This window comes from Rhinoderma darwinii, chromosome 3, assembly GCF_050947455.1.
Source record: "Rhinoderma darwinii isolate aRhiDar2 chromosome 3, aRhiDar2.hap1, whole genome shotgun sequence".
Lineage (NCBI taxonomy): Eukaryota > Metazoa > Chordata > Amphibia > Anura > Rhinodermatidae > Rhinoderma > Rhinoderma darwinii.
In genome coordinates this window covers 295967383-295991748 of record NC_134689.1, presented here as the reverse complement: position 1 = coordinate 295991748, position 24366 = coordinate 295967383, and the positions used below count along the sequence as shown (strand labels likewise).

Here is a 24366-nt window from a genome sequence, read left to right as displayed (position 1 = left end):
AGTGTTCATAATGAATAACCTTCACTAATATTACTAACCAAAAACCTTCAGACACAGATCTGGTGGAGGCTAGAGCCTGATTTGGATGTGTCCGAAATAACATTTTATTTTTCATTTTGGAATGTTTTGTACATTTATTCAAAAAAGTCCTTCTGAACACATGTACTCAGGCCCTTTTGAGATTAAGGGGGTTTCCCATCATAATTTTCAATCATCCTATTGACAGGATAGGTCATTAAAGCATTCATTCCGACTGATGGGACCCATTGCATTCACACAGATATAAGACATAAAATGTTGGTTTTGACTTATTCCTATTAAAACCTTAACAGAAAATGTACAGTATTAGTGCTATATGAGTCATTTCAGGTTATGCTGTAAGCAAACATAATGGAGTCAGAGTTGTCAGACATTTAAAAACAGCAGCCAAAGTTATTTTCTACTTGTTCTCGGGCTGGCTACCTATTATAATAACAGTTCTCCTGCTGTCTGTCTAAGGGTAAGGGTATGTGCACACGAGAAGTGCCTTTTACGTCTGAAAAGACAGACTGTTTTCAGGAGAAAACAGCTACGTCGTTTCAGACGTAACAGCTCCTCCTCGCATTATGCGAGGCGTCTGTGACGCTCGTAAATCTTGAGCTGCTCTTCATTGACTTCAATGAAGAACGGCTCAAATTACGTTGCAAAGAAGTGTCCTGCACTTCTTTGCCGAGGCAGTCATTTTACGCGTCGTCGTTTGACAGCTGTCAAACGACGACGCGTAAATGACAGGTCGTCGGCACAGTACGTCGGCAAACCCATTCAAATGAATGGGCAGATGTTTGCCGACGTATTGGAGCCGTATTTTCAGGCGTAAAACGAGGCATAATACGCCTCGTTTACGCCTGCAAATAGGTCGTGTGAACCCAGCCTAATACTAAAGAAACATCAAAAAGGGCCTAGACTGGGCCTGGAATATGTGTTATAGGCTGTTATAGTAGGCTGGTTCACACTACAAATCCAGACTGCTGTTATATTGTTTGATCCAAATTATTACACAGTCAGACTGCTGATATAAACGGAGGACTAGACTACATACACAGCCAAGCTACAATATTAGGAGGAGGTCCAGACTACACAGTCAGACTGCTCTCAGTGTGGACGGTCCAGAATACTCAGCCTGTCAAGTGTTAGGGTATGTTCACACGGCAGCGTCCGTAACGGCTGAAATTACGGGGATGTTTTCAGGAGAAAACACCCCGTAATTTCAGCTGTAACGGCATGTGCAGGCGCTTGAACGCCACGTCCATTACGGACGTAATTGGCACTGCTTTTCATTGGAGTCAATGAATAACGGCTCCAATTACGCCCCAAGAAGTGACAGGTCACTTCTTTGACGCGGGCGTCTATTTACGCGCCGTCATTTGACAGCGGCGCGTAAATATACGCCTCGTGTGAACAGACAAACGTCAGCCCATTGCTTTCAATGGGCAGATGTTTGTCAACGCTATTGAGGCGCATTTTTCGGACGTAATTCGGGGCAAAAACGCCCGAATTACGGCCGTAATTAGTGTGTGTGAACATACCCTTAGGGTATGTGCACACGATGAGAGGCTTTTACGTCTGAAAAGACAGACTGTTTTCAGGAGAAAACAGCTGCCTCGTTTCAGACGTAAAAGCTCCTCCTCGCATTATGCGAGGCGTCTGTGACGCTCGTATATCTTGAGCTGCTCTTCATTGACTTCAATGAAGAACGGCTCAAATTACGTTGCAAAGAAGTGTCCTGCACTTCTTTGCCGAGGCAGTCAATTTACGCGTCGTCGTTTGACAGCTGTCAAACGACGACGCGTAAATTACAGGTCGTCGGCACAGTACGTCGGCAAACCCATTCAAATGAATGGGCAGATGTTTGCCGACGTATTGTAGCCCTATTTTCAGGCGTAAATCGAGGCATAATACGCCTCGTTTACGCCTGAAAATAGGTTGTGTGAACCCAGCCTTACAGGTGCGATTCAGGGTACATAAACAGACCTCTGTGCAGAATATTTAGAAGACAGAATGCTACAGAATACTTAAAAAGGTTAAAAGATAATGAACGTATATTACAAATTAGTTTATTTCTAGGCTCAACATGTATGTATGTATTGTAAACAATTTTAAGTCAACATAGGAGCATTTTCAGACATGGCCGATTTGCAGCATAATTCTACAGCGGACGGGCTGCAGTGGAAATTCACAGCAGACTTTTCTTTCTTAGTTTTCTATGGCTTTTTAGTTTACTTTGTGCAAATGTTGCAGAAAACAACATAGCGGAAAATAGCTTGCGCAGCGGAATTTACATACCATAGCATGTGCAGCCTGTTGCGAAGAAGCAGGGGTTTTTCACTGCAGATTTTAGCCTTTGCAATGCAAAGGCTGAAACCTGCGGCAAGTTTCCTGCAATATCCACCATGTCTGGCTGAACCCTTACATATGCGGATTTTGCAGCAGATTCGTTGCGTAATTGCAGCGGATTTGCTGGCAAAATCCGCCACTGAAAATTTCCGCCACGTCTGAACATGCCCTAAGGGCACATTCAGATGTGGTGAAATTGCTGTTGAATTCCGCTGCGGACCGTACGCAGTTCGAATTCTGCAGCAGCCGTTTTTTGCATTTGTTTCTATACATTTTTAGGAAACTTAGTTCAGACGTTGTGGAAAATAACTGTGCGGAATTTAGGCTGCGGTGCAGAATTTTCCCTCCGCAGCATGCTCATTATGTTGTGGAGAAGAAGCGGAATTTCAGCATTTGCATTGCAAAGGCTGAAATCTGCAGGAAGTCTGTTGTGATATCCGCAATGTCTGAATTACTTGTCAAATATGAAAATGTTGCTGCAAATTCGAAAAAGAATCTGCAGCAAAATTTTCAGTGGAAAAATTCTGCCACGTCTGACCATTGCCTAAGAGTATTCTTTGAGATCAGATCAGGCACTGCACAGGCATATATGTGTATGTTCAGCAACAGTCTAAATGATATCTACATTGTACTGCACGTTTTGTCTTAGTACATAATACTTATTGTGTGTTTATGAGTCCTTAGCACAATTATGGAAAACAACCAATAAAAAAACGGAAACAGTTTTTATGAAAATTAGTCCTTGTAAAAACATTTACAATAGACACACACTCACACACTGGTAATATAGTTGCTCAAATGCAAATGAAAAAATAAATATGCATAGATTTCTTTATGTTACTATGTTCTTAATACTGCTCGAATGCAGTCAAAGAGCACCAACAAGTCTTGTAAGGTTGTAACATAAATGCTACAGATTCTTGCTGAATCCCTTGACCTCTTTCAAGTAGAACATTTATCTAAAAATGAGCAGTGTTCCATGTCATACATTTAATGATTTGACAGCCTTTGACAGATTGTTGTAAAACTGAGTCATGCTGTATGGAAAAAAAGATTCCACGACAGACTTTGGGAGGTAGCCACTGAGATCAGTCTGGAAGAAAGTTAAAATTTGTGTTTTCTCGGGTTCCCTGAAAGATAAACATAGAAAAAGAACAATAATGAATTTAATTGTGAGTAGTAATTCCATGTTACACAGCAAGATAGAAAGAAATTCTTGACATATGTCCTTACAAGCATGATTTTCAATTCAAGTAATGCCAGAGGCCTTTAGAAGATGGAATTCTATAAAAATATCTACATATCTACAAAAATATCTACATAAAAAACGAAAACTTTTCAGAAATGATCAGCAAAGCTATTAGCTTCACTTAAAGGGAACCTGTCAGGTTAAACATGCTGTCCAATCTGCAGGCATTATGTTGTAAAGCTGGAGGAGCAGAGAAGATTGTTATATCATTTTGTGGGAAAAGATTCAGGATAACCTGTCATTTTTTATTTATTTAAATCCCTGCTCATAGAGAAAATGCTGCCAAACACCGATTAGGACCGCCCACTGGACTCTTTAGCCCACAGTGAACATCAATATATTACTAGCTGTTCTGAACTTTTTCTGCAGATGGGACAGCATGTTTAACGTGACAGTATCCCTTTAGAGAGGTTTTTCCAAAATATATATTTGATAAAAAACCTTTATTAAAAAAAAAAAAAAAAAGTATTTACCTATATATCCCTTGGTATGAATCTGCCCCCACTCCTAGCTGGCCAAATGTGCAATCCTTGTGATGTTATGTTGACGTGGTGACATGATGTGACAGCATTGTCCTTGCCTCTCGTCACGTCGGTGCATGGATATGAAGGTTCAAGCATGGCACATGTCCAAGCAGTGAGCAGATTTTTTATTTATTTAAAAATTTTGAATGCAAATTCTCTATAATGGCATAAGGACATTGTAGAGATGTTACCCCACTTGAGCCTCTCCTCTAAAACCCACTGCAAAGAGTGGCTCCCGATCTAGCAGACTCAGAGAGAACGTATATTACATGGTTACTGAATCATTTGAATCCCTTTAAGCCAACCCCTTTAAGACAGCTATTAGACCGCTGTCAGTCAAGCAACAAGGCAGATTCTTCCATCTAATATCTATGGGTAGCTTAAAGAGGCTCCGTCACCAGATTTTCAAACCCCTATCTCCTATTGCAGCAGATCGGCGCTGCAATGTAGATAACAGTAACGTTTTTTTTTTTTCAAAAACAAGCATTTTTGGCCAAGTTATGACCATTTTTATATTTATGCAAATGAGCCTTTCTTATGTACAACTGGGCGTGTTTAAAGTTATGTCCAACTGGGCGTGTATTGTGTTCGTTACATCTGGGTGTGTTTACTTGTTTTACTAGCTGGGTGTTGTGAATAGAAGTGTATGATGCTGACGAATCAGCATCATCCACTTCTCTTCGTTACCACCCAGCTTCTGGCAGTGCACAGACACACAGCGTGTCCTCGCTCGTCCGACGCGATGAAGTTCCTGTGGGAGGAAGTGAGTGACGTCACAGCGTGATCTCGCGAGGACACGCTGTGTGTCTGTGCACTGCCAGAAGCTGGGTGGTAACGAAGAGAAGTGGATGATGCTGATTCGTCAGCATCATACACTTCCATTCACAACGCCCAGCTAGTAAAACAAGTAAAAACGGCCAGATGTACACACACAATACACGCCCAGTTGTACATAAGAAAGGCTCAAATGCATAAATATAAAAATGGTCATAACTTGGCCAAAAATGCTAGTTTTTGAAAAAAAACAAACTTTACTGCTATCTACATTGCAGCGCCGATCTGCTGCAATAGGAGATAGGGGTTTGAAAATCTGGTGACAGAGCCTCTTTAAAGGGATTTTCCCACCAGGGACATTTATGACATAGCCACTGGATATGTCATAAATGTCAGATAGATGCGGGTCCCACCTCTGGGATCCGCGCCTATCTCTAGAACGGGTCCCACTAAATCCCGTTCTATCGCTCTATGTTGTGGCTGAAGCAGGTGATATCCGACCATGAAGAAGGAAACAGCGTAGCTCGCTGAGCTACGGTTTCCGTAAGTCCAATATAACTGAATAGTAATTACGGAAACAGCGTAGAGCGCATGCTACGCTGCTTCCGTAGCTGCCATTCACTACTATGGGACTTACGGAAACAGCGTAGCTCAGCGAGCTACGCTGTTTCCTTCTTCATGGTCGGATTTCACCTGCTTCAGCCACAACACAGAGCGGTAGAATGGGGTTTAGGGGGACCCGTTCTAAAGATAGGTGCGGATCCCAGAGGTGGGACCCGCATCTATCTGACATTTATGACATATCCTGTGGCTATGTCATAAATGTCCCTGGTGGGAAAACCCCTTTAAGGCTGGAATCACACATGTGGTTTTTGTGGCACTTTTTGTTTAGCCAAACATAGGAGTAGATAGAAAAGAGAGAAGATGTATTAGTCTTTCCTTTACACTTCCTCTATTTTTTGGATCCATTCCTGTGTGTGGTTTATAAACTGCAACAAAAACTGCATGTGTGATTCCAGCCTTACAAGTATGACATGACAACAATAACAAATGCATGACATTAAAAGGGTATTACCATCTCAGACACTTATGGCATATCCATAGGATATGCCATAAATGTCTGACAGATGCGGGTCCCACCTCTGGGTCCCACAATCTATCTCGAGATCAGAGGTCTCTCGTTCCCGTCTGGTGAGCTGGCAGCATCTGCATGCAGTGCAGAGGTGGTTGGGGTTCTGGAAACAGCCAAGCTCAATAAACTATACTATGATGTTTTTGTAACTCCCATAGAAGTAAATGGAAGTTACGGAAACAGCGTAGCATATCAAGCTCGGCTGTTTCCGGAACGCCGGCCACCTTGCCACTGATTCCGCGTCTGGGTGCTGCGGCCAGTGTCTATCTCACCAGGCAGAGATCGTGGGGTCTTCAGATAGGTGCGGGTCCCAGAGCTGGGACCCACAATTAGCAGACATTTAGGCCATGTTCAGACGTGGCGGAATTGCTGGAGAATTCCGCTGCGGACAGTTTGCAGTGGAATTCTCCAGCAGCCGTTTTTTACATTTGTGTCTATACATTTTTAGGAAACTTAGTTCAGACGTTGTGGAAATTAACTGTGCGGAAATTAGGCTGCGGTGCAGAATTTCCCCTCCGCAGCATGTTCATTATGTTGCGGAGAAGCAGAATTTCACTGCAGATTTCAGCCTTTGCAATGCAAAAACTGAAATCTGTGGCAAGTCCGCTGTGATATCTGCAACGTCTGAATTACCTGTCAAATATGCAAATGTTGGTGCAGATTCGTTGCGTAATTGCCCTGAATCTGCACCAACATTTGCAGCAGAAAAATTCTGCCACATGTGAACGTGGCCTTTTAGCATATCCTGTGGTTTTCCCATAAATGTCTGAGATGAAAATACACCTTTAATATTATGCTTAAAAGTACATACTCTGCAATATAACAACACATTAACCACAATCCATGATTAAGCAGTTTCTCTTTAATTACCATTGTGACCAGTGGAGGCAAATAAAAATAAAACATGAAATAGTAAATATGTACTGACACCCAATCCATACTATTACTAAATCTGATTTATAATTTTAGAACTTCGCCTGATCATTAATCGACCGGAACATCTTCATACACTGATTTGATGTTAATGTTAAATGATGTATAAAATAACATATTCCTCTAAATGTTTTAGTTAGTGTTTATTCTGATGAAGCTCTATGATGGCTGGTCAGACCGAGAACTGCAAGTGTAACCGGGGCGTACATTTTATATTGCTACTAAAATAAAAGATTGCAATGATTCTGAGCCTCATGTTCTGATTTATGTATCTCTGTTTATTTTATAATCATTATTATTCAGGATGGAAAGTGTGTTACAACTCCTTGCATGGTAAGTCTAGCCATATTTCATGAGGTGTGTTACTGAACAGTCATCACAAAAGAGCATTTCAAATGCATAAGAAATCTATAAAAGCCACACACAGCAAATCATTTTAAAGAGGCTCTGTCACCAGATTTTGCAACCCCCTATCTGCTATTGCAGCAAATCGGCGCTGCAATGTAGATTACAGTAACGTTTTTATTTTTAAAAAACGAGCATTTTTGGCCAAGTTATGACCATTTTTCTATTTATACAAATGAGGCTTGCAAAAGTCCAACTGGGCGTGTATTAGGTGCGTACATCGGGGCGTTTTTACTACTTTTACTAGCTGGGCGTTCTGACGTGAAGTATCATCCACTTCTCTTCAGAACACCCAGCTTCTGGCAGTGCAGACACAGCGTGTTCTCGAGAGATCACGCTGTGACGTCACTCACTTCCTGCCCCAGGTCCTGCATCGTGTCGGCCACATCGGCACCAGAGGCTACAGTTGATTCTGCAGCAGCATCAGCGTTTGCAGGTAAGTAGCTACATCGACTTACCTGCAAACGCCGATGCTGCTGCAGAATCAACTGTAGCCTCTGGTGCCGATGTGTCCTCGCTCGTCCGACACGATGCAGGACCTGTGAGTGACGACACAGCGTGATCTCTCGAGAACACGGCTGTGTCTGCACTGCCAGAAGCTGGGCGTTGTGAAGAGAAGTGGATGATACTTCTCGTCAGAACGCCCAGCTAGTAAAAGAAGTAATAACGCCCCGATGTACGCACATAATACACACCCACTTGGACTTTTACTTTAAACACGCCCACTTGGACTTTTGCAAGCCTCATTTGCATAAATACAAAAATGGTCATAACTTGGCCAAAAATGCTCGTTTTTTAAAAATAAAAACGTTACTGTAATCTACATTGCAGCGCCTATCTGCTGCAATAGCAGATAGGGGTTGCAAAATCTGGTGACAGAGCCTCTTTAAACTTAGGCATTTTCCAGAACGCAAATAACCAGGCCAATGAATAGTGGGAGATTTAAGCTCTGAAGCCTGCAGGATTGCGAAAGCAGCCCTTTTACAAGTTTGAATCCCATATGGATGTCCCTTATGCCATCGAAAATATATCATAATCTCGCCGTTCGGACATAACTCGTATCAAATATTCCCTTTATCTTTTCCCTATATGGCCAAAATATCACCCAGCAATCAGTTGGTGGTCCCAGCACACATAACCCACCGACCACATCTTCTCACATATCAGAAGTTAGTTGAAAATGACAGTGACCCTTTAAGTTTTCACATAAGAAGTTCCAGCTGTCTTACCCGGGAACAGGAACACAGAAGCAGCCACAAGAATGGTTAAACCCTCTGACAAAGTATCGCTGGGGGGGGCAGCTTGGATGCTCAACATTTGTTGCTACAATATAAAAATAAGTGTTAATAAAAAATTGTAAAAAACAATCTTGAAATAGCAAAACAAAGCGTGAATCAATGTTCATTTTTTTATTTTATTTTGGATACCGATGTTACGTGAAACATAATTTAGGCAAAATAGCTATGCGTCAAAAATGGAGCTTGTTAGGCAACAAGCTGGTTAGCAAATCCCTGATCAATAAAGCTCAAGGCTAGTTTAGCACAGGTGCTGGCATTTCCCTATTAAAGGGTAACTAAACGTTCAACAAACTTCTGACATATCATAGTGAGATGTCAGAAGTTTTGATCGATGGGGTTCCAGGCGCTGAGACCCCCACCAATCGCTAAAACGAAGTGGCAGAAGCAGTCATGTGAGCGCTGAGCCACGTCGCTTCTGTTCGGCTTTTCTTGGAAAGCCGATGTAGTGGTGTATGGGCTCAATAGAAAGTCTACGGGCATGTACACCGCTACAGCCGAACACAAACTAAGTGGCCGAGCGCTCACACGAGTGCTCTTGCTGCTTCGTTTTAGCGATCAAAGCTTCTGACATTTCACTATGACATGTGAGAAGTTTGTTGAATGTTTAGTCACCCCTTAAAATATAACATGCACGCTTGATGGGTTTATGTGCTTGTTTATTGGTGATGTAGCTGTTGGCCAAACACACTCGTGTTCAGCTGGCTTTAGATCCCTCGCTAATGTCCTTGCTGCTAGCTAACTGTTGCCCCTAATAGAGGGACAAACTTTAACTTGATAAGGCTAAGTCCATATCTCCTAGGAAGGTTAAAAACCAGGTGTCTGTTACATCCCACAAGATAGAATAAATGTACAAAGCACAAGAAAACATGTCTACACAAAATAATTATATGGCCTAGAACTGGAATGTACTAACCATTAGACGTTATGGAACCATCCTCGTATCTCTTGATCATTACCACATCTACAAAATCCCGAGGAGATATAATGCCCATGGCTGCTGATGGCGTCACTGTTCGGCATATAGTGATATCCTAAAGAAGACAAAATAACATATATCTGATGTAATAATAGATGGTGATACAGCTAACTATGATACAGATCATAGAGGATGGGATTAATAGCACTATTTCTATTTTTGCAGATGACACCAAGCTATGTAGTTCAGTCTATGGAAGATGTTCGTGAATTGCAAGCGGATTTAAACAAATTAAGTGTTTGGGCGTCCACTTGGCAAATGAAGTTTAATGTAGATAAATGTAATGCACCATATGTCCTAGGGGGAGCTACACTAGGGGAGTCAATTGTTGAGAAGGATCTGGGTGTACTTGTAAATCATAAACTAAATAACAGCATGCAGTGTCAATCAGCTGCTTCAAAGGCCAGCAAGATATTGTCGTGTATTAAAAGAGGCATGGACTCGCGGGACAGGGATGTAATATTGCCACTTTACAAAGCATTAGTGAGGCCTCATCTAGAATATGCAGTTCAGTTCTGGGCTCCAGTTCATTGAAAGGATGCCCTGGAGTTAGAAAAAATACAAAGAAGAGCAACGAAGCTAATAAGGGGCATGGAGAATCTAAGTTATGAGGAAAGATTGAAAGAATTAAACCTATTTAGCCTTGAAAAAAGGCGACTAAGGGGGGACATGATTAATTTATATAAATATATGAATGGCACATACAAAAAATATGGTGAAATCCTGTTCCATGTAAAACCCCGATAAAAAACAAGGGGGCACTCCCTCCGTCTGGAGAAAAAAAGGTTCAACCTGCAGAGGCGACAAGCCTTCTTTACTGTGAGAACTGTGAATCTATGGAATAGTCACCGCAGGAGCCGTCACAGCAGGGACAGTAGATGGCTTTAAAAAAGGGTTAGATCATTTCCTAGAACAAAAAAGTATTAACTGCTATGTGTAGAAATATTTCCCTTCCCTTTTCCCATCCCTTGGTTGAACTTGATGGACATGTGTCAATTCAATGTTCATCTACAGTATTAAATAAAACTGGGAACTAGGAGCAATAATGTTAGGATAATATAGTATCCTATGGAGGTGCAAAATGTGCTTAAAGAGGTAGTCCACCAGCCAGGACCCCCTCTATTAGCCAGAACTGAAGGCCACTACAAACAGCATCTCTAGCATTGGCGTCTGTGCACTTCATGACACCTGTGTAAAGAATAGCTACCCCACTAGTAATAATGTGGACTGATCAGGAGGAAACCACAGAGAGACCTAATGAATTAACAAAAAGTGGGCAACCCCTTTAAATTGTGGACAAGTCATGATTAAACAGCAATTGCTTTTTATTGTGGCAACTGGATGCCTATATTTCATTACAAGGAGCACATAGACAGTTGATGGAAATTGACTATAGATACTATATCATACATTAGTCCTATAACGCAAGGGTTTTTAAGTCTCCTGGACCGTTACAATGTTAGCACTGTCGGAGCCAGACTTGCAGCAATCAAAAAATGTCTCTCTGTATCAGGAAGACGAGCTCCGACCCCTATAAAAATATACTATGAACTTTATCAGCACATAATGTTGGACTAAAGACGACATGGTGTTAGAACATTGACAATAACTTTGAGCACTACATAATGAAGCATTGCCCTCTAATAGGGATTTTCTGTTACATTAACTTTTAAAAGTTACATAGTTAAATAAAAGGAACACTCCAGGCAATACTGATATAATGTGCTATGTCTAGTGCAGGGCCTAAAGGTATATTCAGATATACACTTGAATGGGAGAAGGCTGAAATTACGTGCTCCATGGCTATGAGAGTGACGGTGTTGTACAGTATGGAAAAGTGTAAGGAATGAAGAGGACGCAACGCTCGCCGGAGCCCTGCAGCTCCTTTAAACAGCTGATCGGCGGGGGTACCGATCAGATATTGATGGCCTATCCTGAGGATAGGCCATTCCTTTTATCTCACCGGTCGACCCCTTTAAGTAGTAAGAATAATAGAAACTTCCAAGTACAACCTATTGTTACGGACATAATTTATTCCTGCACAAACAGTACTGAAAGTGATGCCTTGTGATACAGTCCAGAAATGACCCCTGTTATTTGACTCTTCTGTACTTACATCAGTAACGGTTTCTAAGAGCTGAAAATCTTCCACATTATTATCCCACTTCACTCTCAGGCCACCAGGCTCTGGTTTTAAACACTCCCAAACATGTTCTGGTTTAGCCGCCACCAGGCCCTCTCCTTTGTACCTAAATATAAAAGACGATGTTTGTAAATACTGAATTATGGATTGTTCACACCAACTAAAAGACGTACAGATTTTATAATGATGAGACACTCCAATTTGTTCTGCGTATTTTCCTGTGTGGTCATTTTTGGTTTAAGCACGAATACCGTTTTATCAGCTACAAGCACGAAATATCAATGCAAAATGTTCAAGCTCTTCGCTTACTTATATGATTAGACATTAACCGGAGCAGGTAAATGAGGTGAAATCCTCAACACCACAATTTTAAGTACAAATAAAGAATAATTTTACCGCTCCAGAGGAAGCCGGAAGGGCGAAACCCAGGGTCGGCTGTATTACCTGGCGTGCCGCATGTCCATCTATACATTATATGCCTTCTAATTGTATTCATTTTGTAAGTATGGAATAAAGCGTGGAGGTGGTAAACTATTTGTTTTCCTTGTTTCCCCTATTTGGAGCTATAGATTAGCAATGAAGTAACATCAGCAGCGGGAACGCTTTTGCTTGTGGAACTACAAGGTTAACAACGACGGAGAAACACGTCTATTCGCATACAGGCTGTGGGATCAGTGGATCTTCTGTGGACACTTTTGGACTGTTCTTTCTAATAACCGTCTAAGCGGTAAAATTATTCTTTAAAATGTTCAAGGAGACTGGAGCATATTAGACCCCTTTCACACCATAAGGGTATGTGCACACGCTTACTAAAAACCGTCTGAATAAACAGAGCTGTTTTCAAGGGAAAACAGATCCTGATTTTCAGCCGTTTTTTTAGCAACTCACGTTTTTCATGGCCGTTTTTGGAGCTGTTTTTCTATAGAGTCAATGAAAAACCACTCCAAAAACAGCTCAAGAGGTGACATGCAATTCTTTTTCGCAGCCATTTTTTTATGCGGCCGTTTTTAAAAATAACTGCGTAAAAAACGGCCCAATGGAACAGAACGTCGTATTTCCGATTGAAATCAATGGGCAGATGTTTGGAGGCGTTCTGCTTCTGATCTTTTGCCCGTTTACGGCCTGAAAAACGTCCGAAAATAAGCCGTGTGAACATACCCTTAGAATGTTTGTTTTTTTTGTCAAAAGAAAGTGTAGTAAAGTATCCTTGAAGTATCACATTATTTTCAATGTCATTCAGGGCTCTTCGCCAGTCAGTGGTGCTGCTAGAACTGCTCTGCACCACGGACTAAAGCAGAGTTTCCCTACCTTTTCAGGTTCGAGGCACTCCTAGAAAAAAAAATTTTCCTCAGGGCACCCCAATCAAAAAAAATTGTTTCCGTTTTTTGCCCACGTTTTTAAAGCCGTTGAAGCTAATGCAAAAGACGCAGAAGAAAAACACTCCAAAAGAGCGCTGCAGGTTTTTTCTGCCTCCTATTGATTCCAATGGGAGGTCAAAGGTGGAAACCACTTGAGGAAAGAACCTGACGGTTTTTTTTTTTTTTGCAAGAGGCCAAAGGCACCCCAGGAAAAATAACGCTCTGCATCCCATTGAAATCAAAGGGGGGGTCGATTTGGGCCGTTTCTTGGCGCTGATTCCAACACGGTTTCCGCATCAAAATTAGCGCCAAAAAATGCTGAGTGAACTGACCCTTATGAGCCCTGGAGATAGGTCCTTTGCAGCTGAGGTCTCACATGGACAGATGTTTGTGGTAGGTGAAAGAAATGTATGGCAGATTTACCGAGGTTGGCCAGCAAGCTTGGTCTGATAAATAAAATGCACTTTATACTTTGCTACAACTTTACATTAGACCACACCCCCAAACAAAACACTGTCAGGAATGAGGAAATGACCATCAGCCCCCCACTCACAGTAAAATGACCATCAGCCCCCCACTCACAGTATAATGACCATCAGCCCCCCACTCACAGTAAAATGACCATCAGCCCGCCACTCACAGTATAATGACCATCAGCCCCCCACTCACAGTAAAATGACCATCAGCCCGCCACTCACAGTAAAATGACCATCAGCCCGCCACTCACAGTAAAATGACCATCAGCCCCCCACTCACAGTAAAATGACCATCAGCCCCCCACTCACAGTAAAATGACCATCAGCCCGCCACTCACAGTAAAATGACCATCAGCCCCCCACTCACAGTAAAATGACCATCAGCCCCCCACTCACAGTATAATGACCATCAGCCCCCAACTCACAGTAAAATGACCATCAGCCCGCCACTCACAGTATAATGACCATCAGCCCCCCACTCACAGTAAAATGACCATCAGCCCGCCACTCACAGTATAATGACCATCAGCCCCCCACTCACAGTAAAATGACCATCAGCCCGCCACTCACAGTAAAATGACCATCAGCCCGCCACTCACAGTAAAATGACCATCAGCCCGCCACTCACAGTAAAATGACCATCAGCCCGCCACTCACAGTAAAATGACCATCAGCCCCCCACTCACAGTAAAATGACCATCAGCCCCCCACTCACAGTAAAATGACCATCAGCCCGCCACTCACAGTAAAATGACCATCAGCCCGCCACTCACAGTATAATGACCATCAGCCCCCCACTCACAGTAAAATGACCATCAGCCCGCCACTCACAGTAAAATGACCATCAGCCCGCCACTCACAGTAAAATGACCATCAGCCCGCCACTCACAGTAAAATGACCATCAGCCCCCCACTCACAGTAAAATGACCATCAGCCCCCCACTCACAGTAAAATGACCATCAGTCCCCCCCACTCACAGTGAAATGACCATCAGCCCCCAGACTCACAGTAAAATGACCATTAGCCCGCCACTCACAGTAAAATGACCATCAGCCCCCCACTCACAGTAAAATGACCATCAGCCCACCACTCACAGTATAATGACCATCAGCCCGCCACTCACAGTAAAATGATCATCAGCCCCCCACTCACAGTAAAATGACCATCAGCCCCACACTCACAGTATAATGACCATCAGCCTGCCACTCACAGTAAAATGATCATCAGCCCCCCACTCACAGTAAAATGACCATCAGCCCCCCACTCACAGTAAAATGACCATCAGTCCCCCCACTCACAGTGAAATGACCATCAGCCTGCCACTCACAGTAAAATGACCATCAGCCCCCCACTCAGTAAAATAACCATCAGCCCCCAGACTCACAGTAAAATGACCATTAGCCCGCCACTCACAGTAAAATGACCATCAGCCCCCCACTCACAATAAAATGACCATCAGCCCCCCACTCACAATAAAATGACCATCAGCCCCCCACTCACAGTATAATGACCATCAGCCCGCCACTCACAGTAAAATGATCATCAGCCCCCCACTCACAGTATAATGACCATCAGCCCCCCACTCACAGTATAATGACCATCAGCCCGCCACTCACAGTAAAATGATCATCAGCCCCCCACTCACAGTATAATGACCATCAGCCCGCCACTCACAGTAAAATGACCATCAGCCCCCCACTCACAGTAAAATGACCATCAGCCCCCCACTCACAGTATAATGACCATCAGCCCCCCACTCACAGTAAAATGACCATGAGCCCGCCACTCACAGTAAAATGACCATCAGCCCCCCACTCACAGTATAATGACCATCAGCCCCCCACTCACAGTAAAATGACCATCAGCCCCCCACTCACAGTAAAATGACCATCAGCCCCCCACTCACAGTATAATGACCATCAGCCCCCCACTCACAGTAATGACCATCAGCCCCCCACTCACAGTAATGACCATCAGCCCCCCACTCACAGTATAATGACCATCAGCCCCCCACTCACAGTAATGACCATCAGCCCCCCACTCACAGTAATGACCATCAGCCCCCCACTCACTGTAAAATGACCATCAGCCCGCCACTCACAGTAAAATGACCATCAGCCCCCCACTCACAGTATAATGACCATCAGCCCGCCACTCACAGTAAAATAACCATCAGCCCCCCACTCACAGTAAAATGACCATCAGCCCCCCACTCACAGTAAAATGACCATCAGCCCCGCACTCACAGTAAAATGACCATCAGCCCCCCACTCACTGTAAAATGACCATCAGCCCCCCACTCACAGTATAATGACCATCAGCCCCGCACTCACAGTAAAATGACCATCAGCCCCCCACTCACAGTAAAATGACCATCAGCCCCCCACTCACAGTAAAATGACCATCAACCCGCCACTCACTGTAAAATGACCATCAGCCCCCCAATCACAGTAAAATGACCACCAGCCCCCCACTCACAGTATAATGACTATCAGCCCACCACTCACAGTAATGACCATCAGCCCCCCACTCACAGTAATGACCATCAGACCCCCACTCACAGTAAAATGACCATCAGCCCGCCACTCACAGTAAAATGACCATCAGCCCCCACTCACTGTAAAATGACCATCAGCCCCCCACTCACAGTAAAATGACCATCAGCCCCACACTCACAGTAAAATGACCATCAGCCCGCCACTCACAGTATAATGACCATCGGCCCCCCACTCACAGTATAATGACCATCGGCCCCCCACTCACAGTATAATGACCATCGGCCCCCGACTCACAGTATAATGACCATCGGCCCCCCCACTCACAGTAAAATGACCATCGGCCCCCCCACTCACAGTAAAATGACCATCGGCCCCCCCACTCACAGTATAATGACCATCGGCCCCCCCACTCACAGTATAATGACCATCGGCCCCCCACTCACAGTATAATGCCCATCGGCCCCCCCACTCACAGTAATGACCATCAGCCCCCCACTCACAGTAAAATGACCATCAGCCCCCCACGCACAGTAAAATGACCATCAGCCCCCCACTCACAGTAAAATGACCATCAGCCCGCCACCCACAGTAAAATGACCATCAGCCCGCCACTCACAGTAAAGTGACCATCAGCCCCCCACTCACAGTAATGACCATCAGCCCCCCACTCACAGTAATGACCAACAGCCCCCCACGCACAGTAAAATGACCATCAGCCCCCCACTCACTGTAAAATGACCATCAGCCCCCCACTCACTGTAAAATGACCATCAGCCCCCCACTCACAGTAAAATGACCATCAGCCCGCCACTCACAGTAAAATGACCATCAGCCCGCCACTCACAGTATAATGACCATCAGCCCCCCACTCACAGTAAAATGACCATCAGCCCGCCACTCACAGTAAAATGACCATCAGCCCGCCACTCACAGTAAAATGACCATCAGCCCGCCACTCACAGTAAAATGACCATCAGCCCCCCACTCACAGTAAAATGACCATCAGCCCCCCACTCACAGTAAAATGACCATCAGTCCCCCCCACTCACAGTGAAATGACCATCAGCCCCCAGACTCACAGTAAAATGACCATTAGCCCGCCACTCACAGTAAAATGACCATCAGCCCCCCACTCACAGTAAAATGACCATCAGCCCACCACTCACAGTATAATGACCATCAGCCCGCCACTCACAGTAAAATGATCATCAGCCCCCCACTCACAGTAAAATGACCATCAGCCCCACACTCACAGTATAATGACCATCAGCCTGCCACTCACAGTAAAATGATCATCAGCCCCCCACTCACAGTAAAATGACCATCAGCCCCACACTCACAGTATAATGATCATCAGCCCGCCACTCACAGTAAAATGACCATCAGCCCCCCACTCACAGTAAAATGACCATCAGCCCCCCACTCACAGTAAAATGACCATCAGTCCCCCCACTCACAGTGAAATGACCATCAGCCTGCCACTCACAGTAAAATGACCATCAGCCCCCCACTCAGTAAAATAACCATCAGCCCCCAGACTCACAGTAAAATGACCATTAGCCCGCCACTCACAGTAAAATGACCATCAGCCCCCCACTCACAATAAAATGACCATCAGCCCCCCACTCACAATAAAATGACCATCAGCCCCCCACTCACAGTATAATGACCATCAGCCCGCCACTCACAGTAAAATGATCATCAGCCCCCCACTCACAGTATAATGACCATCAGCCCCCCACTCACAGTATAATGACCATCAGCCCGCCACTCACAGTAAAATGATCATCAGCCCCCCACTCACAGTATAATGACCATCAGCCCGCCACTCACAGTAAAATGACCATCAGCCCCCCACTCACAGTAAAATGACCATCAGCCCCCCACTCACAGTATAATGACCATCAGCCCCCCACTCACAGTAAAATGACCATGAGCCCGCCACTCACAGTAAAATGACCATCAGCCCCCCACTCACAGTATAATGACCATCAGCCCCCCACTCACAGTAAAATGACCATCAGCCCCCCACTCACAGTAAAATGACCATCAGCCCCCCACTCACAGTATAATGACCATCAGCCCCCCACTCACAGTAATGACCATCAGCCCCCCACTCACAGTAATGACCATCAGCCCCCCACTCACAGTATAATGACCATCAGCCCCCCACTCACAGTAATGACCATCAGCCCCCCACTCACAGTAATGACCATCAGCCCCCCACTCACTGTAAAATGACCATCAGCCCGCCACTCACAGTAAAATGACCATCAGCCCCCCACTCACAGTATAATGACCATCAGCCCGCCACTCACAGTAAAATAACCATCAGCCCCCCACTCACAGTAAAATGACCATCAGCCCCCCACTCACAGTAAAATGACCATCAGCCCCGCACTCACAGTAAAATGACCATCAGCCCCCCACTCACTGTAAAATGACCATCAGCCCCCCACTCACAGTATAATGACCATCAGCCCCGCACTCACAGTAAAATGACCATCAGCCCCCCACTCACAGTAAAATGACCATCAGCCCCCCACTCACAGTAAAATGACCATCAACCCGCCACTCACTGTAAAATGACCATCAGCCCCCCAATCACAGTAAAATGACCACCAGCCCCCCACTCACAGTATAATGACTATCAGCCCACCACTCACAGTAATGACCATCAGCCCCCCACTCACAGTAATGACCATCAGACCCCCACTCACAGTAAAATGACCATCAGCCCGCCACTCACAGTAAAATGACCATCAGCCCCCACTCACTGTAAAATGACCATCAGCCCCCCACTCACAGTAAAATGACCATCAGCCCCACACTCACAGTAAAATGACCATCAGCCCGCCACTCACAGTATAATGACCATCGGCCCCCCACTCACAGTATAATGACCATCGGCCCCCCACTCACAGTATAATGACCATCGGCCCCCGACTCACAGTATAATGACCATCGGCCCCCCCACTCACAGTAAAATGACCATCGGCCCCCCCACTCACAGTAAAATGACCATCGGCCCCCCCACTCACAGTATAATGACCATCGGCCCCCCCACTCACAGTATAATGACCATCGGCCCCCCACTCACAGTATAATGCCCATCGGCCCCCCCACTCACAGTAATGACCATCAGCCCCCCACTCACAGTAAAATGACCATCAGCCCCCCACGCACAGTAAAATGACCATCAGCCCCCCACTCACAGTAAAATGACCATCAGCCCGCCACCCACAGTAAAATGACCATCAGCCCGCCACTCACAGTAAAGTGACCATCAGCCCCCCACTCACAGTAATGACCATCAGCCCCCCACTCACAGTAATGACCAACAGCCCCCCACGCACAGTAAAATGACCATCAGCCCCCCACTCACTGTAAAATGACCATCAGCCCCCCACTCACTGTAAAATGACCATCAGCCCCCCACTCACTGTAAAATGACCATCAGCCCCCCACTCACTGTAAAATGACCATCAGCCCCCCACTCACTGTAAAATGACCATCAGCCTGCCACTCACAGTAAAATGACCATCAGCCCGCAACTCACAGTAAAGTGACCATCAGCCCCCCACTCACAGTAAAGTGACCATCAGCCCCCCACTTGCAGTAAAATGACCATCAGCCCCCCACTCACTGTAAAATGACCATCAGCCCGCAACTCACAGTAAAGTGACCATCAGCCCCCCACTCACAGTAAAATTACCATCAGCCCCCCACTCACAGTAATGACCATCAGCCCGCAACTCACAGTAAAGTGACCATCAGCCCCCCACTCACAGTAAAATGACCATCAGCCCGCCATTCACTGTAAAATGACCATCAGCCCGCCACTCACAGTAAAATGACCATCAGCCCGCCACTCACAGTAATGACCATCAGCCCCCCACTCACAGTAATGACCATCAGCCCGCAACTCACAGTAAAGTGACCATCAGCCCCCCACTCACAGTAAAATGACCATCAACCCGCCACTCACTGTAAAATGACCATCAGCCCCCCACTCACAGTAAAATGACCATCAGCCCGCCACTCACAGTAAAATGACCATCAGCCCGCCACTCACAGTAATGACCATCAGCCCCCCACTCACAGTAATGACCATCAGCCCGCAACTCACAGTAAAGTGACCATCAGCCCCCCACTCACAGTAAAATGACCATCAACCCGCCACTCACTGTAAAATGACCATCAGCCCCCCACTCACAGTAAAATGACCATCAGCCCGCCACTCACAGTATAATGACCATCGGCCCCCCACTCACAGTATAATGACCATCGGCCCCCCACTCACAGTATAATGACCATCGGCCCCCCACTCACAGTAAAATGACCATCAGCCCCCCACTCACAGTAAAATGACCATCAGCCCCCCACTCACAGCATAATGACCATCAGCCCCCCACTCACAGTAAAGTGACCATCAGCCCCCCACTCACAGTAAAATGACCATCAGCCCTCCCTCACAGTAAAGTGACCATCAGCCCCCCACTCACAGTAAAATAACCTTCACTATCCCACCATCCTGTCTCAGAGCATGTGGGTTGGCAAAAAAGTTGTTCTCACCGACGGCTCACCCTCTGAGTTTCACCCAGTCCACAGGCACAGACAGAAGTTAATGCAGTAAACACACTATAACGCCACTGCAATCACATCATAGAGATGTGATTGTAACGGAAAAAAAGTGCGCTTACTGCCAGAAAAGGAATCACATACTTACACTGCCCAGGACCGCGTTAAAGGCTCCTCTCTGTCAGGCTGTTCTGGCGGGAAGCGGTGGGCGGTACTTGTAGCACGTCTGCTACAAGCATAGGATGAACAGCTAAGCGTTGGAGCAGACGTGCGTGTTTTTTTTTTTTTGGTAGCAGTGGATTAGAGGAGTGTCGCGGCACCCCTGGAAAGTTCTGGGCACCTCAGTTGGGAACCACTGGACTAAAGGATAGCCTCTGTCTGACAGGGATCTTCTACTAATCCTTTTCAGAGGTCTGACCAAGCAGGTTACTACGGTAGGGGGGACAGTACTACCCTTATAGATGCTTGATCCTAAAGTGCTAATATCTGAGGGCAGTTTAACTATAAATCGATTACAGAGAGTACCGTAGTTGGTTTGTCTGTTCCTATCCTAGAAAATAACAGGAAACATAACTGTTCATCAGATGGCAGGGATGCTTATTTTTAGGCATCAGATAGACTTCAGTACTCACAAGTTGCCGGTGAACTCATTTGATGGCCTCCAGTGGACAGCGACGTCACCCTATAGAGAAAATACAGAACATTATCTGCTGACATATTTATTTTATTAACCTTTGTAAATCAAGCTATAGACTTGAACCCTTGCAATATTTCATTATTGTTAACCATTAGCTAATACATTGGGAACCAGGGCGTGGGTATACTTGACATCTAGGTCACAAGTCACATGCGTGGGTCCTAAAGTCCTAGTTTGGCGTGTTTCTAGCTCCACACTACTCAATGAGAGAAGCTCATAGACACAACGCACCTCAACATTGGTCATTGCTCAGGCCAGAAGTTTTAAAAATTACCTTCAATTATCTTAAAATTTGTCTCTTGAGCCCAGTAGAACAATAAAATAAGAACAATAGGAGTTACGTTGCTAAACCAGAGATTGCCGCAGCCAGGAAAAGGCCTGTGCAGCATTTCATCACTTCTGCCAGCTGCGCCTCACCAACTATTGGGGGCAGCTGACCAGTGGTACCCACACCATAGTTTAAGAATCCCTGGTGTATGGTGTACTCATATATTGTCAGGGTTGGACAAATCCTAGGAGCCAGGTAGTCAAAGCGTCCAGAAATTTGCTAATGGGCCCTAACTTTTTGGCTTATTTTTTATTACTATCTAGGAAAGTTATCATTGCTGGCCACTAAAAAAAGTCAAAATAGCTCTGAAGCTTTATTCACACGATTGTGTCCAATTTGTGTCTGGAAAAAACGGGCAGTTTTTCATAAATATGACTGTCCGTGTAGCGTCAGTGTGATTTCTGTGTGTCGTCTGTTTTTCTCGTCCGTGTTTCTCCTCAGCAAACACATCCTGGTTTTACTCGTTTTTTCTCTCTGCATTTCTTTAGCAACTGATGCGTGAAAAACGAATACCACACGGATGTCATCCATTTTCTGTCCGTGTGTCTTAGACTTCAATGGGCGACGTGGTCCGTAAAAACAGAGCAGAATAGGACATATGGTGAGTTTCACACAACCGACTCACGCCCCATGAAAGAGCACGAATGTGTGAATAACGCCATTGAATTGCATTGATTAGTGAGCTGTCCGTTATTTAAACGGACAGCACATGGACGTGAGAGACGTTTGTGTGAATAAGGCCTAACTGTCTCGTAAAGCCCAACCCTGCGTATTGTTTTGTGACAGACTCGAGAGAATGTATAATCATGTGACAATCATTTACCGATTTATTATTGGGTTTATGACCCAGGAAACCGTATAAAATGAAGCTTTGGTTTGCAGACACTTTAAGTATAACATCACAGAACTGCATTACTATTAGAATTGCTCTATAATAATCGGCAGGACTGCAGTGGCAAGAGTGGAACAAGGATGTCATATAGGGTGTATTCACACAGTGGGATTATATTGCGCAATTTTTACAAAATCTGAATTTTTCGGGCGATTTGAGGTACAGAAAGCCGGAGAGGAATATAGTTGCAGCAAAGTGGATGAGATGTGAACAAATCACATTCATATGCTGCGCAGAAATGGACCGGCGGTGCAGGTTATTAAATCATCAGCATATCAATTTCTGCTGCGGAACGTCTACAGATTTGTTGCTGAATTCTCTCATTGAATTCAAAGGGAAAGAGAAAAACCTGCAAGCAAATCCTATGGTGCAGATTTTGCTGTAGATTACCTGTGGATCTGCAGCAAAATCTGACTATGTTCACACTCAGCATTTCCGCTGCATTCCTTGATAAAAATGACAGGGTTATATTTTAATTTCATTGAAAAAAAAGTGCAATGAACACACCATAGGGTATGTTCACTCGCTGTGGATCACCTCCAGATGTTTGTGCAGATTCAGAACCTACGTTCACACAGATTTGCATTTTCTCATCAAGTACCAACAGATCTGACAGTAAATAGATAGACAGACAGACACATAGATAGATGTGAGAGAGAGAGAGAGAGAGAGAGAGAGAGAGAGAGAGAGAGAGAGAGAGAGAGAGAGAGAGAGAGAGAGAGAGAGAGAGAGAGAGAGAGAGAGAGAGAGAGAGAGAGAGAGAGAGAGAGAGAGAGAGAGAGAGAGAGAGAGAGAGAGAGAGAGAGAGAGAGAGAGAGAGAGAGAGACTGCCACATTTCCGTCACATCTCATATTACCCAATGACTGGATCTACAACAATGAGCTGAGTTTATGTAATGGCAGAAAGGCGTGTATTAGATACATTCAGTATTACGGCCGGCTTCTTCTACAATAGAACATAAGTACTGCAGATAACTGTGCCCCCCCCCCCTCCCTCCTGCAGTAGTGAAACTACCACTCTCAGCATGCCCGCTACAGTCATGACATGTTGGGAGTTGTAGTCTCACAAATGCCCGAGGCCACCGCTGTGCTGTTATAGACTATGAATTCAGCAAGTATAGAAGCCGCCAGCTATGCCTGTGCTTACAGTTTTCCTGCAGAGTTTCCAGCCCGCCTCGTCCTTGCTGTAGGAGAGCAGTTTATCAGCCGCAGCTCTGGCCGCCTCAGTGAACTCCATTGTATGAGGAGGACACAGGAGCCGCGATACCGGCGCTGGAGGTGACAAGAAGACAGCTGGAGGAAGGCGGCTCTGACTGCACGTCCCTCCCCTCACCTCATGTCTCCTCATACGCCCCAGACAAGCACGGTACGTCAGGCAGGCGCTGCGACAAATGGCAGGAAATGTCCCTGCAACTACTCACCTGCCGACTGCTCAATGTGGACCCGTCCTCACATACAGGCTGAGGTGTACTTATAGGGGGCTGGGGCATGTATGAGGGGCCCAAATGCTCTGCCACATAAGAAGACACCTGTGTTATAAATTGTACTTGGTAGGGGGGGACCTTAAAAGGTTTTCCCATAATCATTATTTATTACCTATCCACAGAATAGGTGATAAACAGCTGATCGGTGGGGGTCCGACCGCTGGGACCCCCACCGATCACAAGAACAGGCTAACTTTGCCGTTCCTGGGAGCTTGATAGGAATGGAGCGGTAGTGCGCATGCTC

General features: G+C 45.2%; 1 protein-coding gene across 1 annotated transcript; it reads right to left on the bottom strand.

Annotated features, from left to right (window-relative positions):
- Positions 1 to 1845: 1845 nt before the first annotated feature.
- On the bottom strand, positions 1846 to 23963 carry STARD5 (StAR related lipid transfer domain containing 5). Its single transcript, XM_075855247.1, has 6 exons — positions 23786 to 23963; positions 21354 to 21403; positions 11781 to 11913; positions 9602 to 9719; positions 8620 to 8713; positions 1846 to 3503 (listed from the first exon to the last, which is right to left on the bottom strand). The coding sequence occupies exons 1-6, from the start codon at positions 23873 to 23875 to the stop codon at positions 3356 to 3358; spliced, it is 633 nt and encodes a 210-aa protein (XP_075711362.1). The 5' UTR covers positions 23876 to 23963; the 3' UTR covers positions 1846 to 3355.
- Between the last annotated feature and the right edge of the window lie 403 nt (positions 23964 to 24366).